General features: G+C 33.9%; 1 protein-coding gene across 1 annotated transcript in view; it reads right to left on the bottom strand.

The window, feature by feature from the left end:
* LOC128999084 (multiple PDZ domain protein-like) overlaps nt 1–14028 on the bottom strand; it is a 44115-nt gene extending 30087 nt beyond the window's left edge. The window contains exon 1 of the mRNA XM_054425440.1: nt 13830–14028. Coding sequence (XP_054281415.1) covers nt 13830–14028 — 199 coding nt within the window. The remainder of the gene's footprint in view (nt 1–13829) is intronic.
* Nucleotides 14029–20852: the final 6824 nt, after the last annotated feature.

Here is a 20852-nt window from a genome sequence, read left to right as displayed (position 1 = left end):
GTCAGCTTGGAAAGGAATTTGAAAATCGATGCTCATGCTACTGTTCAACTCTGTCCAAACTAACTGGTCGACTAAGTGTAATGTTAACAGAGTGTCTGCATAGATGATCACCAAGGGTACGGGGTTAATCCACTTTCTTACACTCTATAAGAAAATATAATTTGTTTTAATGTATATTTACAAAATATTGTTTCATTATTCACAGTTTATAGAAAAACGTATGTTTATTGTTTATTGCATAAAAAATACGAATAAAAATATTTTATTGATAACAAACAATAACTAGTAAATAAATATACATTTTATATTAAACAATTTTATATTTCATTGTATAATAATAATTATAATAAAAATAATATAAGTAATACAAATAAATATATTCTATTCATTCTGAAAGCCTGGACTACATATATTATGACTTTTTAGGCTGAATTGAAATTCTGCAACCGTTTTCCATTTGAAATATGGAATAATATGCTTACTAATGTAAGACCAATCCCCGGGGGAGCGAGTTGGTCTAGTGGTTAGAGCGCGGGACTTCGATTCCAGAGGTCCCGGGTTCAAATCCCGCCACATCACCAATGGATTTTATCGATGTGATAATGCAGCAACCCCTAGGTCTAGCCTGAAGTAATGTGAAAAACGATTCCGGGCTCGTGCCTAGCATCTTAGGACAAAAATGTACAACAAAAATATTTGTTTGTAATATGAAGAACTTTATTTAGATATTTTAAATTCCACTTTCATTGGATTTTTTTAAATCTGGTGCACTCTTTAAGAGTATTTGTGGTTGATAAACATTCACCATAATGGTGACATGAAAAGTTGTACAGTTATAATTTTGAAAGTGATAAACAAATTATAAAAATCCAGTTATAAAATAGTGAAATACAATGCATTGATAAATTCCAACAAACATATATTAAACACAAACGATACATTTTTAAACTCATCGACTGAGTAAAAAAATTGTGGATATTTCCATTTTGTTACATTGCAGTAAAACATCACAAATTTAAAATACAAATGTCACAGGTAAAGTTAGGTGACCGAATAACCTATACTTCATTCGATAATTGAACGTTGCAGAAAACTGTTGTGTGAAATAGAAACGACTTCAATGGAGTTGTGATACAATAGCTTACTAAAACTGTGACTGAACACAATTGCCTCTGCGTTAGCCACTGTACAAAGGTAGCGGGAGAACCAAGAGTAGGGTAATTTTGGTATTTTATAAAACAATGTTTCGTTGCAACTGCTGCAAAGACGGCTGTTTAACAGGTGTTGCAGGGCTGAAGTACTTCTTTTCACCCAAGGCATAAAAGGTCTCAAAATTCGTCCACCGATTTTGATGAATAAATAGTTCCGATTAACAAAAATTGTATCGTGTATTTATAAAATTTTTCTGCGTTCATCATCGGTTGTATATTTAACTAAACTATACACCGCTTTAACAGCATATAGACTAATGGGTATACAACGATTTCCAGTATTGGTATTCTATTTGTTGTATTCCCAACCCCCGCCCATTTTCAGTTTAGGCCATGGCGATTAGAGATATGTAAAACATGAACATCTGATTATGAAGTTTCACATGTGCGTTCTGTCAAGTCATTCACGGGAATTTACACGGGTTTGATGAACTGCTTTAAATAGGAAATAATCAGTATTTACGTAACATTATGTTCACTCGAGCCAGCCATAAGGGGTTTTAAACAATTATTACAAGAGTATTTCAACTATTAAATATCTAAACACTGCGAAGAAAGTCTACAAGTGGAGCAAAATCATTACAGATTTTCCAATGTGTTTAAAAGGAGAAAGGTTTTTATAATCTTAAAATTCTTGGAACTTGTAGTACTCTGTAAATGTATATGAACATTTTTGAAAAAGAGTTGAAAAGTAAATCAAATAAACAATTAGCAATTCATATTAACTGTAGTAAAGAATGAAGTAAATTAAACGGATATACCAAGATGTGCTTGTTCTGACAGATTTTAATTTGGGTTGTGTAAAAAAAACACCCTGTATAAAAATACTACTAACATTTCAATATCGTTCATAGGTCAACAGTTGATTATGTACTGTTGTGTACCCATAATTTAAACAGACTGTTTGTTGTTTATTTATTGTTTCAATCTTAATTCACAAGACTATCTGGTTAGAATATATTTGGCATATATTAAGTGCATTTCGCTTTAAAATTATCCTTCTACAATAACTATTTGTTCCAAGGGCAAATGTTACGTAAATCCTATGTAAATGAAATAAATTAAGAGAATGTTTTTTTAATTACAAGAGAAGAAAGGTTTGAACACACAAGCCTACTTTGTTTCGTTCAGGGTTGGTAACTTCTTGCTCTAATTCTCACTGAAGTGCGGCGCTTGCTTTTATTTATGCTTCAAGTTTCATTCTCTCCTCAGGGATACAATTATACAACTTAAAGGCCGAAGTTATTCCATTAAGCCGTGATAGATTTGGAAAGTTATCCGGCACAATACGTAATTAAAGCCTATTTATACCATTGCCCTCACAGGATCGCTAACTTTAGAATATTGACTTAGTTCTTCTAAGTAATAAACTACAATGTGCAAAGAAAATAATGTGGCTGACATGTATGACAGAACTGCTAGACTGGTTGGTAAGTAATTAGTTGATGAACAATGGACAATGAATCAACAATTATTATTACTATCACCATTTTTACAAGGAAAGACCCGAACCTCTTATTTAAGGATAATTACAGTAAAAGTAATTAAGGATTAACTCCATACGTTATTAGCCCTGAGAAACTAAATACTGTAGTAGGTATTGTAAAACATGTATGTATCATCTCATTTAAGATGGCTGTATTTATTGTAAGAATTAGTCACAAATAGTGTCTACTAAAGTCATTGAATTTCCAAATGTTTCTATTTGTATTTGTACACTATTAACTCCACAGACTCCTTTTATGGACGGGTTTATAGTGGACTCAGTTTACGCATTGGTCATTGATTTAGTTTCGGTAATTATGTTATATTTGTAATCAAGACTAGTTAAAAGTTGGTATTTCAAAATTTACCCAAAGTAAAAAAGTCAGAAACACGATGGATGATGTTGTATACAAGTTTTAACGTCTGATTATGTTGCTGGGGTAATAATGTAGGGAGTTATTTCTCAGTCGTATTTTTTATTATTTTTACTGTAAGTAGTTTGAAAGGGGTGAAACCAATAATTATAGTAATAGATAAAAATCTCCCAAAAGTCAAAACAGGTTTTCTCATGGCAGAGCTTAAGTCCTAAAAGTCAGGCATCTACACTTGCGCCTTAGAAGCCATAACGTTAGTCTTAAAGAAGGAATTTCTTATATAAGGAAGGAATAACTACATAGGGAATTCTTCGTAGCCATTTGGGGCGCAACAACGATTCAATATACTAATTTATAGTTTTGTTTTACCTCTACAAATTGGTTTGGAAAGAAACTGCAAAATTGTATGTATTGAAGATCAACACGGGAAAACCCAATTTATACGCCATGAAACCCCGTTCCCATAGTCCCTCATGCTGGTTCGCGAATTCTTGCTAAGTGTCCTTCGACCTATCCCACCAGATACTTATGTATATATGAAACTGAACGGGTGTTTTTGGCCACTGGAGATATCAAAACTAAAAGTAAATCGATCCCGGGTCTAGCTCTTGCCATGAGACCTACGGTAACAGCCACGATTATAAGAACAAAAACGGTATGGATCATAAGCATAAACAAATAACGTAAATGGCCCGAATCCTATATAATAACATTAACATATGGTTTGGACAGTTCTATTTAAGTCATGTTAAATAATGTTTACATTCGGGTCAATGACATAATTTGTTTATGTTTATGAGTGGGATCTTTTTCTGTTCTAATATTCGTGGCAACAGCTTATTCCCTCTACGGGAAATTCGCTAAGAGGCAACTTTCGAAAACGGAACGCAAACACGTACAAAAGTTGAAGTAAATAAATAAATGGATCACTTTAAGTAAACATGAATTGGATTAATAATTACAATACACATTACGAGATTTATGAAGCAAATTATGAATTATTCATATAATTACGTATATTCAAATAAGGACGTTTTTCTATACAATGTTACAAAGTAATTTTCCTTCAATTACACTGGGATTCTAAAAATGAGGGCGACGGGTTTCCAGAGAATTTAGAGAAAACACTCCTCTCTTCATAAACCTCGCTGAAATAATAAAGCAGCAAAACAGACGAAACGTGAATTTGTATTGTTGGAAGTAAATTCAGAGTCGAATTATAAGGCATTGTTTTAGTGTACCTAACCACATGTTGACAGCAAGCCTCAATATTTAATCAGATTTGAATATTAACACTTAAATTGTAAATTATATGATATATCAAATATATAATATTTGTAACTATAAAAAGAATATTTCAAACTATTTCAAGTAGTTAAATTTCCTTGGATTCTTCAAATATACATTTTTCCACGAAGCAAACTTATCACCTTACGTAATGTAAACTACAATTTCATTTTTCACAAACGTTCTATTCAGTTTGTTAAATTTTATAGTTCCCTGTCAAAGCAAATCTGTAGGATAAGCTAATTTAAAATTAACCGAATTCTCTTTCAACATGTACAGATAAACATTATGTGGCATAAAACTAGACCTAAAAAAACACCCAACAATAATCCGTTATTTTCTATTAGAATACGGCTGTTTTTCAATCTTAGAATAGCATAGCCTAGTCACAGAAAAAAAACAATATACTGACCTTTTGTACTCTCAAGTCAAATAGGATGACAAAAAAGGATTTTTTTATGGTTGAAGATTCTACAGGACAAATTTAAACAACTCCCCCTTTATAATAGACTTAACCATGTATCCCATGCTATTGTGAAAATTTAAATGGATCCTAATAGACGGAGAGAAAAATAAATTTTTATAAACAATTAAAAAACATAGGAAATTGTTGGGCATTTCTTTTCCGGAGGAAATATTCTAAACGTTTAAAGGAAGTTTTGCGCATCTCTTTGAGTTGGGTGAAATAATTTATGCCTGGCTCAAAAGTTATTTGCTTCTGTAGTGAATACAAACTAGTTGTTACCGAGGGAGAAATGTGCGTGCTGTTGTACTGAAACGGATGTTAACAGGCATCTAGATTAAAAAAAAAAAAAAAAGATACTACGGGAAAATTCTGAGTATAAATCTGTTCGATTGTTAGCATTTGCGAATATACGCCTGTCTATGAACTATTTTATGTCATTGAAGTGGGAAAATATAAGGACATATTTTGAAATGCACGCGTTTTTCGGAAGTTCTACAATTAAAGAAGTTATAATTGAGGTGATGTTTTTTAAAAATATGCTCATAATCAAATTTCAAGTTTTCCATTTCGTTTTTTTATTTTGAACCATTTACGAATATAAGGTCGAAAATTAAAAATAAATGTCTGATGATTTAATAAAAGTAAAGACAAAAACAAAAATAATTTACTGGTGAGTAGGTAAAAATACAAAATTTTGATAAATAAATAAATTATAACCAAAGCCATTGTACGATAATAGTGATAATCGCATGGGTATGGATTTAATAATAATCAGTATTATAATATTACCATTATACCACCAACTAAGATGGGGACGTCACCCACCTACTAGTTGTACTAGTAGTAGTTGAGAATTTAACCCAAATATGAGTGAAGGATGAGTGTAGAATGAAGTGAATAGATGCCAAAAAGCTTTGTTACTGAATAAGACCAGCTCTTTCGTTAGCCAGGACCATTGATCATGGACAGCTGGGTCCAGTTTCGAACCATAAAAAATTATAACTTATCTCAGGATCGAACCAGCAACCATATGATATAAACGAAATACCCATCACTTACCCATCAGCTTTATAGTATTCTGCGACAGAATGAGATTCTGAGTAAGGCGATTTTACAACTATCCTTAATACGATAATTGGGTCAACTTCTATTGAAATTCAATTGTATTGACCTACAAACCCAACAGTCTTGCTGACATGGTGACCCCTTCAAGGAAAGAAGTTAAGTGGTTCCTTTTAGCTTATTACTAATATTTTCAATAAAATAAAAAGCGTTAATGATTATCTAATGAAGTAACTTTATAAAGAGCAATATAAGGCGAGGAAACAAATGCAAGTATTTATCCTACGGCTTAATCAGTCAACTAATTATAATTTAAGCTGTAAAATTCGTCAGTACAACTTAATTGCATTTATTTATCTAAAAAGAAAATTAAAACGAAAGTAGGCATGCTTTTGAAAAGACTTAGCCCACGGAGCTAAGCTATTGAAATCCATCTTCACACATGCTACGAAATCTGCAAACATGAAGATGAGTCAGATCAGGCAATACCTATGTGATTCAAAGTAAGACAAAAATGGGGAGGAAATGTTTAATAAATACTTTGAGGAGCTAAAATTCTGCCAATTATTCCTCATCCTATACCTATAGTATGGAGTAAATTCAATTCATAATAAGCGATGGCTATATGGGATTTTTTTAGCATTACTCTCAGCAACAATGCATAAATGGATTGTTTCGTGCTTGAATTATTACATTGGCTTGGACCTACTAACACAATTTTGGTACGAACACAATTTTGATACTGACAAAATTGTGGTACCAACACAATTTTGCGTTACCGGCGGAAACCAATAGAAATAGGAACTAGGTTATTACGGAATCAATGTGAAATATCTTTTTATATAAGGCTCCCACATTTTCCCTTTTATATATTTATGTGGGTCGTAAATTGGCTTTTGATAGTAAAATATTCTTTAGCAAATTTATCTATAGGGAGCTATTACCATAGGTGGCACGGTAAGACCTAGACCCAGGATAAATTTACTTTTAAATTTGGATGCACTCAGAGGCCAAGAAAGTATTTGTTCAAATTGATATACGGTATATGTATGCCCTGTAACATAATATACTTGTAATATGCTTGATAGAACAGCAAGATCAGGTAATAGAAACAGGGTGTCAGGGTGTTTTGGGGTTTGGTTCTTTTGGTTCTACAACAAATAAAATAAATTGCAGTTTTACTACTTTTTCTAGTGAAATATGTGTTCACCTAGCCTAGGATTTAAATTATTTTTGCGAAATCGTTTCATATGAAGGATTGTATAAAACAACGTAAAGGCTGTAGAGACAATCATAATACAAACCAGAAACATTTCGACAAATTAAATTTCAGAATCAGTATTCAACTTGGTACGTATGGCATTTTAAAGAATGAGTATTCTACCGGTGTCGTGCCAGAAGCGACCGTGCCAGAAGCGACCCGTGCCGGAAGCGACCCACCAATTTTCTACCGTGCCGCTAGCGACCCAAGAATTTGGAGCGGGAGGCGAGATATGAACTATCGCCGATTCAACTTATATTCTTAACAAAAACTAAACCGAATTAAAAACCATGAAAGCGTTTTGCTGTCACATTAAATACATAACAAAATACTCCCGCAGTATAATTCATACGAGTATACACATTTACCAACACATATCCATAAATAAAATAAGCAAACTATAACTGTTTATAGACTCCAGGTGCATTTATTTTTGGCCTATTTATTTTTTATTCGTTATTGTAGGTATGTGTGTGTGTGAAAGTTTATGGACATTAGTAAACAATGATAAGTATTTTTTTTCCAACTGTAATGTTTTGACAATGGCGTATACAAGCCGAAACATGTAAACAGCCTACTATTTGAGCTGTTTGTCGGATTATAAGGTATGTAAACCTATTTAGCACATTGAATATAACAGCTCAGGAGCTAGAATGGAAATGAATTAAAACCAAATTACTTAAGTTACCAATTACATATTTTTTACGAATGTAATCTCTCGGGGCATCAACACGAAAAATGAAATAGGTCCCGGGTCTAGGTCTTTCAATGAGACCTACGGTAGTAGCTTATTCCCTATATGGAAAAGAGTATACTAGCAAAACTAAATAAAGAATATTTTGAGGTTTCTAGTCATAGTGACAGCTTACAACCCCTGATGTTGTTGACCTGCTATCACGAAAAATTACCAAGACGTCTCTACTAATTCAAGGGGGATATTTTAAACGTAATGAAATAAGAAAAAAAAAATTAAATGAAAACAAGCTGTTGCAATTTTACTTTGCAACTGACAGGACTTTGAAGAAAGAGTCCAATTATCTATTTCAAATCCTAATCCAAACATAATATATTAACAATTGTTAACACGTTTACTTCATTAAATTCTACGAAGCCACTATCTCCAAACAGGGTAGTAGCAAACATCAAAAGTTTGACGATTCGAATGGTTTCTGCTTTTTGAATTTTGTCTGGATTTTATTAGTCCAAGTTGCACTAACTATCCAAATAATAAAACTGTCTTCCAGTTATTTTGTATACCTTTATATTTTATTTTAGTTATTCTTTATTTTTTCTTTCAACCAAATTATTACCAATTAACTTTCATCTCATATTTTATAAATATCAATTTTTTTTATTTATAATGTTTATTTACTGATAAAGTAAATTTCTCACGCACGGGCAGTAGCCTATGTGAGAGGGTTTTCATATTTAATGACTATGACAGTATATTATTACATAACTATGGCATAACTATAAAATTTGTACTGACAAAGTACCTATTGTAACATAGTATTTTACATACTATAATAAACATTATTTTTTTATTTTTAGCGAATATTCCTATAGGGAAGTAGCTATTAACGTAGGTGGAACGGTAAGACCAAGGCCCGGGACTGATTTACTTTTTCATTTTGATGTCCCCAGAGGCTAAAAAACACAATTCGTTCAAATTTTAATATATCCGTTTTATACATGTCCGCAAACGCGATAACTTGAGTAATTTTTGTCCAATTTTGATGAATTTTGGTTTAAACGTGTAAGGCGGGATAGACTTGAATGAGTTCGCGAACCAGCATGATGGGACCATGGGAGTTTGGTTTTATGCAGTAAAAAGTGGTTTTTCTCATTTTTGACCCTCAAAACACAAAATTACCCAATTTCTCTCTAAATCTTTTTAAATAGCTAAAAAAAGAAAAATGATTTAGTATATCAAAGTGTCTTTGTACGGTTATTAGTAACGGAGAAAATTAAAAAAATTGTAAATTTAAAACTTCCTTGTTATTCTTGTGGAGAATATTGTAAAATGTTGTAATTTGCTTGTTTATGCATATATTTTGATCAAACTTGGCATGTATATTTATTTTATACTAAGCTATTTTATATTTTACTAAAAAAACACACTTTATTAGTTTCCTTGTAGCAGCAATACTCATACCTAGAAACTAATGTTATTTAAATAAATTTAATTGAAAATCAATTCAGACAAATGGAAATTCATTTAGTCACCGCAGGTTTGCTGCGGCGGGGGTATATTTGATAAACTACCTCCATGTGAAGTTTTATTTAAATCTTTTGAATGGTTCCCGTGCGATTCACCTGCTAAGACGAATTTATATGTGCCATATAAATGGATACATGGATAAATGGATACTGGTTTGTCTTGGATACAAACAAACACACATCCACCATCTCATATTTACATATTTAGATAATAAATTGAAAAATAAAGAAAAGGTAAGGTAATTGTTATATTGGCTCTTATAAAATTATTAAAATTCAAGAAAAACTGTTTGATTAAGTTAGCACACATAACTTGAGCCTATGCTAGCAGCTGGAAACTAGAGATGCTAAAATAGCTCTTTAGGTGAATATTGGGCTCTTCCAGGGGGTACATCTTCTAATATATAAAATTCTCGTGTCACAGTGTTTGTCTGCAAACTCCTCCGGAACGACTTCACCGATCGTTATGAAATTTGGTGTGTAAATTCTGTAGGTATGCGAATCGGACGTAAACTATTTCCCGTTTCGAAATTCTTAAAAGGGCTCCGCCCCAGTGGCTCTGGAGTTTCCCATGTTAACCTTATGAGAAATGGAATTAATGAATCTTAACAGCTGTTTCAATTAAACAAGTTGGTTCTGTTCTATGATGTTCAATAGCATTAAAGTTACAAGGATTACCAACAGGGTGCAGCACTATTATTCCTTTTACATTTATGACAACAGCTAATTTGCAACCAAAAGGTGAGTGAGCGTAGCGAACGAACTTCAACCTGGAGGCGAGTGAGCGTAGCGAACGAGCTAACCTGAAGGCAAGTGAGCGCAGCGAACGAGCTCCAACCTAAAGGTGAGTGAGCGTAGCGAACGAGCTCCAACCCAAAGGTGAGTGAGCGTAGCGAACGAACTTCAACCAGGACGTGATTGAGCGATGCGAACGAGAGAGGCGAGTGAGCGTAGCGAACGAGCTATCCTGAAGGCAAGTGAGCGCAGCAAACGAGCTCCAACCTAAAGGTAGGTGAGCGTAGCGAACGAGCTCCAACCCAAAGGTGAGTGAGCGTAGCGAACGAACTTCAACCAGGACGTGATTGAGCGATGCGAACGAGATCATCTTGAAAATTAAACGTAACGGTACTTTCTTTCCATCGGTCTGACTTAGGGGAAACCTATAACTTAGGCGATACGAAGTTCGCCGGGTCAGCTAGTATTACTATAACAAGAATAGGATTTGTTTATAAGCCATTAACACCGATTTGAACAAAACATTGTAAAATCAAACAAAATCAATTATCAAACAATGGGTCGCTAGTGGCACTCACGCTACTACCAGGGTCGCTTCTGGCACGATATTTGCTGGGTCGCTTCTGGCACGGTCGCTTCCGGCACGTAATCATTCTACCAAATACACGTATAGATTACTATCATAGATAACGGTAGCAAAGGTAGTTATTGGTTCTATTAGTGCAATATTATTTACGAAACTAGTGTGCGAAGTAGCACTTTGCGCTCGTGTTACACATTATATATTTTCTATAGTTACTATAAAGCATATAGATAATAAGTCTTTCAAACACTATACAACTCATTTTTAGGTTAGGTTAAATTCTAAACGTTGAACGAAATGGGGAAACACTGCACCAGCTGATCGTAGTAGCACCGACTATAGAATACTGTAATGGTTTACTCTATTAGTATTGCCATATTGCCAAGTGTTGCCAACTTATTTTTAACCGTACATGTATTACGTGCCTAATAAAAGTACACTGCTTTTGCTGTTTGGTTGGAATACTGGAGTGCGGCAAAAGTAAGTAAATGCAGCAATTAGCTACCTTGTGTGCCATAATCAGTGCAAGGTACCTTGTCAGGTACCTGTAGGAAAAAGGGAAAAAGAGTTTCTAATAAACTGTAGACCAAAATACTAAATCAATACAAAACATTAAAATGTTTTACTGCACGGTCAATATATTAAGAATATTAAACACATTTAAACTTTGTGGTAATACAGTTTACTCAAATTCGAAGCTCACCCGACCCAATGATAAATGGGTGAGAATCAGGCTATATACGCTTTTTATATCGCCTCTTCCACCCACTTCACTTCTACAGGTCTCACCCCACCCAAAACACATTCAACAACTTCAATTTTCATAAACTACATTTCAGTTGTTTACACGAACTGAACATTATGACCAGACTTAGCAAAGTGCCGTATAAAACACTGAATAGCATTACCCTTGAGTAACTAGTTTGTTACAAGAATTAATAGGTGTAAAAGTTTATAATGTAACTAGCTGTTATATCCGTGCTTCAATGGGAATTGGACACGAAACAGAACATGAAATAGCGACTCATTCATTTTATAAATAAAACTTAAATTTAGTGTAATAAACAATGTAATAACGTTAGTTTGTTTACATTTATTTGAGGGGTTCAAATTAATTAGGTAACCTAGTCGTGGCGCTAATGCGTGTTAAAAAAATACTGACACTATATGATTTAATTTGAAGGAATAAACTTTATTTAAAAGTGCAACCCTACAATTCCCCCCACTTATATTTGAATTCAATATATTAAAAAGTATCGAACATTATACAGTAGTTTAGCAATAAAATCAATCACTAGATATTGATGTTTCAAAAGTTGAAGGCGATTTACCCTAATTCTTTAAAATTTCAACCAAGCCCTTATTTTATTAGATTTCACAAAAAACTATAAGCCAAATTTATATATAAAGCCCAAAGTACCCATGAACTTTTGAGAAAACTACAAGTCACAACCTCATAAACCATATACTTCAAATGTTCGTCATGACGAGAAACCTTGCGCAAAACTATCCATTATTTCATAAATTGCCCTTTAAGGTCGTAATTCCTTTCTAAGGCTGCGGCTCCACTTGCCGTAAATTGTCGCGCTGCAAATTGTAGCGCGCTACACGCTACAGTTGGTGGCTCCACTAGCAGTTTAGTGTAGCGCGGAGGTAAATGTGACCCTGGATCATGCCGCAAATTAACATTCGTAGTGATGTTATCAGTGTACTTTATCAAGACGACGCCGATCACAGCAGGAAAATGGTGGATCCATCCAATATTAAGCAACGGAAAGTCCGAAGGGATGTTCCACACATTGCATACTAAACTACAAAAGTGTTCAGACATGTTTTTTTTAATATTATCGAATGTCCCAAAACTCATTTGATTACTTAATAGAATCAGTATCGTATCAACACGTTTGAAGAAGAAGGATCCCAAACTAAGAGAACCAATTGGAGTAGAGGAAAGGCTTTCAGTGACATTAAGGTAATTTTAGTGTACTGAATTTTAACTAATTAATTTTAAACAGTGAACCCTCGCTTCAACAATCCTTGGTGTGTCAAATTACTCTACTTTAATGGTCATTTTATCTCTATTTCTATTCTATTTGAATTTTATTACACTCATTTACCCTCAGAAGTAATATTTCTAAGTAACCAATGTAAGGTGAACATCAATGAGTTTCGTGAATATTTGTTGTACCTATTAATAACAATCTAAAACAGCCATTGGGAGCTTTTTATAGGGCTAATAATCGTAACAATTGTACGACTGCTGCATTTAAAAACAAATTGAATGTTTTCGCGTATTCGTTTCTCCAATCACTACTGTATTACTTTATAATATAAAGTAGGAAACCCCTACACAACCTCTATAAAACAAGATTCCCACACTCCCAATGTAATAATTTAATAATTTCTAATATAATAATTTCACAGTCCAGTTCAGACTCCATTGATTACAAACCAATCCACAAAAAAAAAAAAAAATAAAATAAGGACACTAAAAGGTCTATACTGATTGTAGCGTGTGTCTTCTACGTACACTGACTTGACGCGGCACTACAATCTACAGCTAGTGGAGCCGCCTGTTGGCTGCAAAATGTAGCGCGAAAATGGTCCGAGTTCCATTCCCGCGCGACGCTACATTCAACGGCGCGCCGTAAAATGTAGCGCGCTGCAGACTGTCGCTAGTGGAGCCACCTTCGTTTGATCGCTGCCTTCCCATTTCCTCAACTGACCAGCTACAATTTGCAGCGCGGTAATCTACGGCAAGTGGAGCCGCGGCCTGGCTGGTACTATACGGACGCTAAATGCGTCGCGTTAATGCGTCGCGTTAACGCCAAAGTTCGGCGCATAAGTAGTCCAGACTATACGGACGCAAAATGCGTCGCGCTGTTTTTGCGTCAACGCCCCGCTGGCCAGACTATACGAGCGCAGAAACCGCCACGTTGCTTCCCAGATCACTTTATTCCAAGTTGCCAATATGGATGCAGTGCAGATCGGTGCTGTAGGGTTTCAGTGTCTACTAGAGATGTATTTGGAAAAGACCAAAAGGCAGGATAGACGTTGGGGTACCCATAAAAAACCAAAAAGTACCAAAAAAAAAATATGTTTACATCATTACACCTTTGTTTATAAATATATCAAACTTAGTTACCTGCTTCGTCCTTCATTTGGGGAGTCATTTCCTCCCAGTTGTCGTGCACAGCTGCTCCTACCTCCATCCAGCACTGAGCTTTAACATTTCTGTTTGAATATTCTTTTGACTGAACGTCATAAAGTGGAGGCCGCTTCTCTACTTCTAAGACGAACTTCTCAGTATCAAACATGTTGATGACTCTCACACAGAAGCACATACTCACTCAAGACTGCGACTGCGGGCCACGCATCTAGCGTCCGTATAGTCCGGCCCTAGCGTTGCGCAGCGCTATCTACGTCGCGCTGCTAACGTTTTTCCAGGGCTGGTCGCGTAAAATGCGTCGACGCCGAGTTTGGAGGGCAGCGTGCCGCGTAGACTGCGCTCGTATAGTCGCTCAAATTGACTTGCATTGCCATCCAAAATTAAAAATAGCGCAGCGTATTTAACGCGACGCATTTAGCGTCCGTATAGTTCCAGCCTAAAGGGGACTTTCCATATTAAAAATACCTCTGCTGTACTTATTTGTTTGTTATTATTTCAATGTATTATCTTATTAAAATCAGGTGTGATTGTTTGTTTGTATTACTGTATTCGGTTTTGTTTATTTCAGCTTAACTTAGCCAAACAATAGTTTTATTAATACTTATGAAGTCAAACGGGGTGAAGCCCATGGGTAACAGCTAGATATAGTTATATAAATTTGACAACCTTTCCTTAAATACTAAATAACTCCTTTTATACTAAATAACTCACAAATTACCACAATGTAAATAAAACACCAAAAAAAACATTTTCAAACAGCTGGTTCCATACAGGGTTGGGCAAAAGTATGGACACCCCCTATTAACTTTTGAATAGGTAACACAAGCAAAACCAAACACACCTCCATATAACATAAAAGTGCAATTTCTTTTAGTATCCCACACTTTCACATTTATAATATTATTAAGACAAGATAAGAAAGAATACTTTAATGTCGTTGTATGGGCAAAAGCCAAACAAATGCAAGAAAAACATGTCTTTACATTTTCGTTATCGAGAGAATTAACAGCTAATATTTCATTGAAGTACAATTGAAAAGGTGTAATAGCTATTGATTTGACTTAACGTAATACCCGTCTTAATAGGTAAATTCACACAGAAATCAAAAGAGGTAATCGTTTCGGATGGAGCACTCTAATCATTATCAGGCCAATTAAGAGTTCCTCTTGACTTCAAAACGTCTTAAACATCCATTGACAGAATGGTTGTTAAGGCGTTGTTGGTAAAAGATCCAAAACTAAAATTTAACTGATATCGTGGTTTAAAATACGGTAAGTAGCTTTTATACTGTGAATGTAAGATAACACGGTATTAATTAAATTTCTATTGCTTATAAATAAAGTACTCAAAATCTGCTAGATTTGTTGCTATTAAAAATAGCTACAACATTTCTCAATACAATATTATACAATGTTTTGTACAATGTTGTACAATATTATACAATGTTTTACAATATTATGGGTAAAAACTTTATGAAACATGCAGTGTCAAAAGTTTTAAAAACAAAAATGACAGTAAAAATTATGCAAAACCCAAAATATAAAGTTAGTATCCTTCATTGAAATCAGAGAAGAATTTTCACGTGGGAAGTTTCTGAGTTGGTGATAACCTTTCATTTGATTTGTTATGTAGATGGGACGAAATTGGGTACAAAAATATTTCACTAATAATAAATCAAAACATCAAGAAAAAATTGAATAACAATTACTTTTTCCTACAGTTACCTAACAATGTACATGTTCTCTCACTGATTTGAGAAAGCAAAGTGGCCAATTCGCTCATTAGTGAGACAATGTTAACACTGTCTCACTCTAATTACTTTGTCTCACTCCAGATTTGCAACATGAAGGCACGAAATAGTGAGCGCGTAACATGCAGACAAGGTCGTATGCGCGCAAAATACGTTGGCAGCACTGGCTGTAAATCAGCTGGTCAGCTGTTGTACTGTTGTATTTGTCACTTCACATTAAATGCCATATTAAAAGTTTACTTTGGTGTAAAAATATGTCACGTTTCTTTACCAATTTATTTGTTTTATGGTAACTGTAGGAAAAATATAATGTGCAACTCGAGTGCAAAGTGCAATTGCCTCACTCGAGAAACCATTCCTCACTCGCCTACGGCTCGTGAGTAAGGATTTCTCTTGAGTGAGTCAATTGCTCCCTTTGCTCACTAGTTGCACAAATAACTATTTCTGATTGCTAACCAAATATTCGACAAATGTTTATAAGTTATTTGCAAATAAAATAATTACTGTATTCGATAATAATAACTGAACCAGATTTGCGAATATTTTAATGGCTTGAACAAAACATATGTTTTCTATGATTATTACCAGTAAACGGGTACTCGACGAATGTAAAGCATATGCAAAATAATTTATGTATGTAAACACAGACCAGTATAAAAATAACTTATTTATTTTTTGTTAAGTCTTGAAAGAGAATGAGGTAAACTTTTCTCATTAAAATTGCCGTTTGGACAGTTAACGCTTTGGATACTTTGGATCAGTTTGGATACTTGATAATACTCTTCTCTTTTTGCATTTTCTTTACGAAGTGGTAAACATTTGCGCAGCAGTAAACACATTTAAAATGTCATAACTATTATTTAAGCAACTTTGATGTAAAACTCACAACATATTATACAAAATAAAAACGACAAAATGGTTCTAATGTCACAGTTTTCTGCTGCACAATTGCACACAATAAAGAAGTTGGGAACCGATTTAGTATTGATGAATACAGAGAGAGTAATTGGGATAGTTTAATGTATATTTTCCATAGAATATTCATTTTAAGCGAATTCCCTGTATTAAAAACTGTAAATTCTATATTTTATATGCCAGTTACAATAACGAAAGATCCGTGGACAACGAGAAAAAGAATTTCTCAGTCTCAACAGGACTTTTACAGCTGCCAACTCGAACGAGTTTGAAAAGTTTTCGCGATTGTTATTCAAAGTGCAAAGCATCTGAAAAGGAAATATTGAAGTTTTAGACATTTGAGGGCTGTATTGTAGTTGATACTTAATTGTGCTATAATTTATAGCTGTTATGTAATTTTAATATTTATAGTACATAATACTGGTGTTGATTATGGATTATATCCTCCTAATACATTAGTTAGGTAAAGCCATTTTAGAGGCTCTCATATTCCCTTACCATCAACGGTTTGGTTTTTAAAATGTCAGTAGGCTTTTAGAAAATTCAGAGCCAAGGCATTGTCGTTTGGATTTCAAAGTTGCGGGTGTTAGTATCTGAATAACCACAAACTAAGCTAGGAAATCTACAATGCTCACCCGGTAGTTATGTTAAGATTAACTAAGCGTCGGTGTTTCAATGGAATGATAAACAAGAAAATAAACAAACATGTTGCCAGAAAGTAGTATTTCATTACTTTATTTACATTAGTTATGTTGCTTTAGTTATATTTTGTATTATTTAATGAAAGCTATAAATATTTCATAAGTAAAACCTCTATACCTAGATCATGTTTTATTTTTATTCTTCAGTCTGCTTAGGTTCGAAGCACTGACTCAAACCATTTCATTGGGTTTTCAGGGACTTTGGGCTAAATTAGTACCGATCTATTTGCAAAGATGACCTATTTTTCAACCAACTTGATCGACGTGATCCAACATCCAACGTAAGCTCCAACGCAGGATTCTTGTCACGCTTAGAGCTATTCAGGGATCGATTCCCGTGCTTATCCCTAAACGTGTCCAATGGCAAGCTTGCCTATGCGACATGATCATCTGGGATGTCTGTATTTGTTGCTATATTTTTAACCAAGAGTTGACCAATATTAAATCAAACAAACTTCTTAATAAATTTAAGCTTGTTGAAAAACAAATGCTTTTACCTAAGTTCATTAATAGGTGAATATATATAATGCTCTTTCATTTTAGCATCATACAACGGCAACGCCGTTACAGTGTGTGCTATAGTAAATCGAATCTGCAATGATCCATTCTTAAAAATACGATACAAACAATTTTTCGGATTCAAGGATTCGTCAACTACTTTATAATATAGAATAAAATGGCGTTTAATAATTATAATTCGTCTATAATGTGTATTTACGATGGCTAAGCAATTTTTAAACTAACGAAATACAAATTCTTTATTGAGAAAGATTTTTTAAAGGGAAACTTAACAACACTAACACTTGACGTTTACACATTCGCTGTTAAGTACAAGCAAAGATGATTGATGCTTACATTGATGGTTAAGACAATGTCGGAAAATTTATTGCAAAATACACTCCAAGCAAAATTTTTGCTGTTAAATGAAAGTCAGAGATGTTTGCTGCAACATACGCTTAAAACAAACGCGATCGGTCTAAGATATATTACGTCAAAACGATTCCTCTAAAGTACATCTAAACGCAAAGTCAATTGAAATAATTAACTTGTAACGTTTGATCAGTAATTGGATAATATATTTTAGCTAATTAAACGTTATAATGAGTTGAGCGGCTATAAACGAAATAACCCCAGCTTGCTGAGGACCATTTGCTTAATTGAACAAGGCACAACGATGGCCACTGTTGACAAAACACAAAACATCATTGGGGAAAGGAAGAATCGCTGGCGTATAAATTAACAACATGTTACACTGTATATCGATTGAAGCTATTTTTAATGTATATTTACCTAATTAATTTTAACCTAGGCCACAATAAAAGGGGAGTGGTGTAAATTGCTGCTAAACGTAGAACGGATGATTTTTGAAATGCATTAATCATAGAGATTTACTTATAAACGAAGGTGGTAACATTGTAAGAGATTTTTGAACAAGATCTTAACAAATCCGTGGTCCATGACCGCTGTATTTGATATTTAGGAGTCCCCAGTAGCCTAATCACCACTAGTGCACAAAACTGTATACCTGTGCCCATCGGCGCTATAGAACTGTAAAAACATTCGGTTTCGATGTAGTTATAAAATAACTAATAAACCAGGGTAGGCTATACACAAGTGGATTTCAGAGGAATAAGTGGAAATGTAGCAAAAATCTGTAATAGTTATTCATACTGATTTAAATAAACTTTAAAATATTTGCATTGAGCTTGTCAATACTTTGTGGTTGTACAGTGATAGTCGTTTGCATTTCTACAACATTTTGAGTGCTAAACACGTATGGCTGTCTCTAAAAACCGCCTTCTGCAGAACAGATAAGTCGCTATTTTTTGCCTTTTGGACATGTTCCACGATGAAACGTTGATAATAATTTTTACTACGTGATACACTGATATTTAGTTAAACTATTTTTTGTCGTTCCTAGCTGCAAACATAAGTAGTTATTGAGACAAACGGGTGAATCCGAACCCATGACATCTCTGCTTTGTCCGTGGCGCTACCAACTGAGCCTCCGACTTTACTAAGAGTTGGTAAATTATCCAACTTACATGCTTTCTAAGGTTACATTATTTCATTAATTAAATGATAAACAGCTGGCAAATGCAATTAACAGCTGTTTGTTTATTTATATTCTCGTTTCCTTATTTCATGATTTACTGTTGTGTTCTTAAAAGCGGCGCGGTACATTAAAATTGGTGATATGTGGATAAAAGCTTTTAGACCAATATTGTTTGGAAGTAAGCCTCAGTGTAAAACCCAATCGGTAAAAAAATCATATGTTACATTATTTTTTTCTTGTTATGGACATTAATCAAATTGATTTACATAAGGAAAAAAGCTGTGAAAATTCTCTCCATTGCGAAGCACGGGCAAAGCAACTAGTTACATATACAGAATGAACATATTATTTTAGCAGAAAATTGATTTCTACTCAATATAAGAAACTTAGGTATCGTATTCAAAAGAAACTGCACTCTGAAAATACATAAACCTTTCCTTTTGATAATACTCATGTATCCAAAGGTAGTTCATTATTGAATATTATATATCATAAAACCTAACCGTTTCATAAACCTTACCGTTTTCATAAAACCTAACCTAAGGTTTTCATAAACCTAACCGTTTCAAAGATAATAATGGTTTATGTTGTGAAATTTTGAATGGTTTTCGAATAAAACAGGCATGCTTGCTTAGGCCTTTACCAAAACTCTTTCTCATGCAGAAATTTCAAAACTTTAACCATTATTATCTTTGAAACGGTTAGTCTTATGAAGAAAATCACAAGAATAAAATCGTCTTAAAATTAAATTTTCTACCAGAATACATCATAAAATACAGGGTGTTCCTTAAGAAAAATCAAAGTTGGCGGCCATATTGGGAAAATTACGGCTAAAATAATTTTTTTGACTTGACTACAATTTTAAAAATAAAAAATCCAAGGAACTTACCATTTAACTTGTTTTGATATCTCTCTTATAGTTTTCTAATAAAATGGCTGGCACACTTATATCAATCACCCTGTACAAGGGGTAGACATAAATATAGAGCACCGAATATACGATAAAGGTGAAATATTATATGCCCATAGGGAGACCCGAAGCGTGGGTTGAAATCGGACACGCGTTTAAAGCAAATCCTGTAAAGGCTTTTCGCATCAGTAAAATTATCTCCGAATTAATTATTTAATGGATACAGTAATACGGCTTAATTTATAAAAATAATTAATTTAATTCCTACCCGGTAGTATTTTGACTGCTAACCAAACGCTACAAATGGACTATTTAATCCATTATAACTATTCATTATATTCGACTGGCTTGGATAATATATAATAGTTTTTCCCGTTAATGATTTCGTTTTTCAATACAACGTCTTGTAATTCGTGCTACTTCTTTGTATAAAACAGTAATTATTATTGGGGATGATCAAACATTAGAGCTCAAAATTTACGAAACTAGTTGCTACTCCATGAATGGTTAGACTGCAATCATAAAGGCGTTTAGAACAATTTACAATGGTCGTTAACAATAATGAGTCATTGAATCTTATTCAAGCATTAACTAACCTGGCTATCCCACTGCACCTTAGTTAAGATTCAACGTATTTTTAGTAATTATTACTCATTTGCATTATCCT

This window comes from Macrosteles quadrilineatus, unplaced genomic scaffold, assembly GCF_028750875.1.
Source record: "Macrosteles quadrilineatus isolate MER2022 unplaced genomic scaffold, UCM_ALF_1.0 Scaffold_7__1_contigs__length_78375512, whole genome shotgun sequence".
In the NCBI taxonomy this organism is placed as follows: Eukaryota; Metazoa; Arthropoda; class Insecta; order Hemiptera; family Cicadellidae; genus Macrosteles; species Macrosteles quadrilineatus.
The sequence above is the reverse complement of the archived record's forward strand: the minus strand, read 5'-3'. Positions and strand labels throughout refer to the sequence as shown.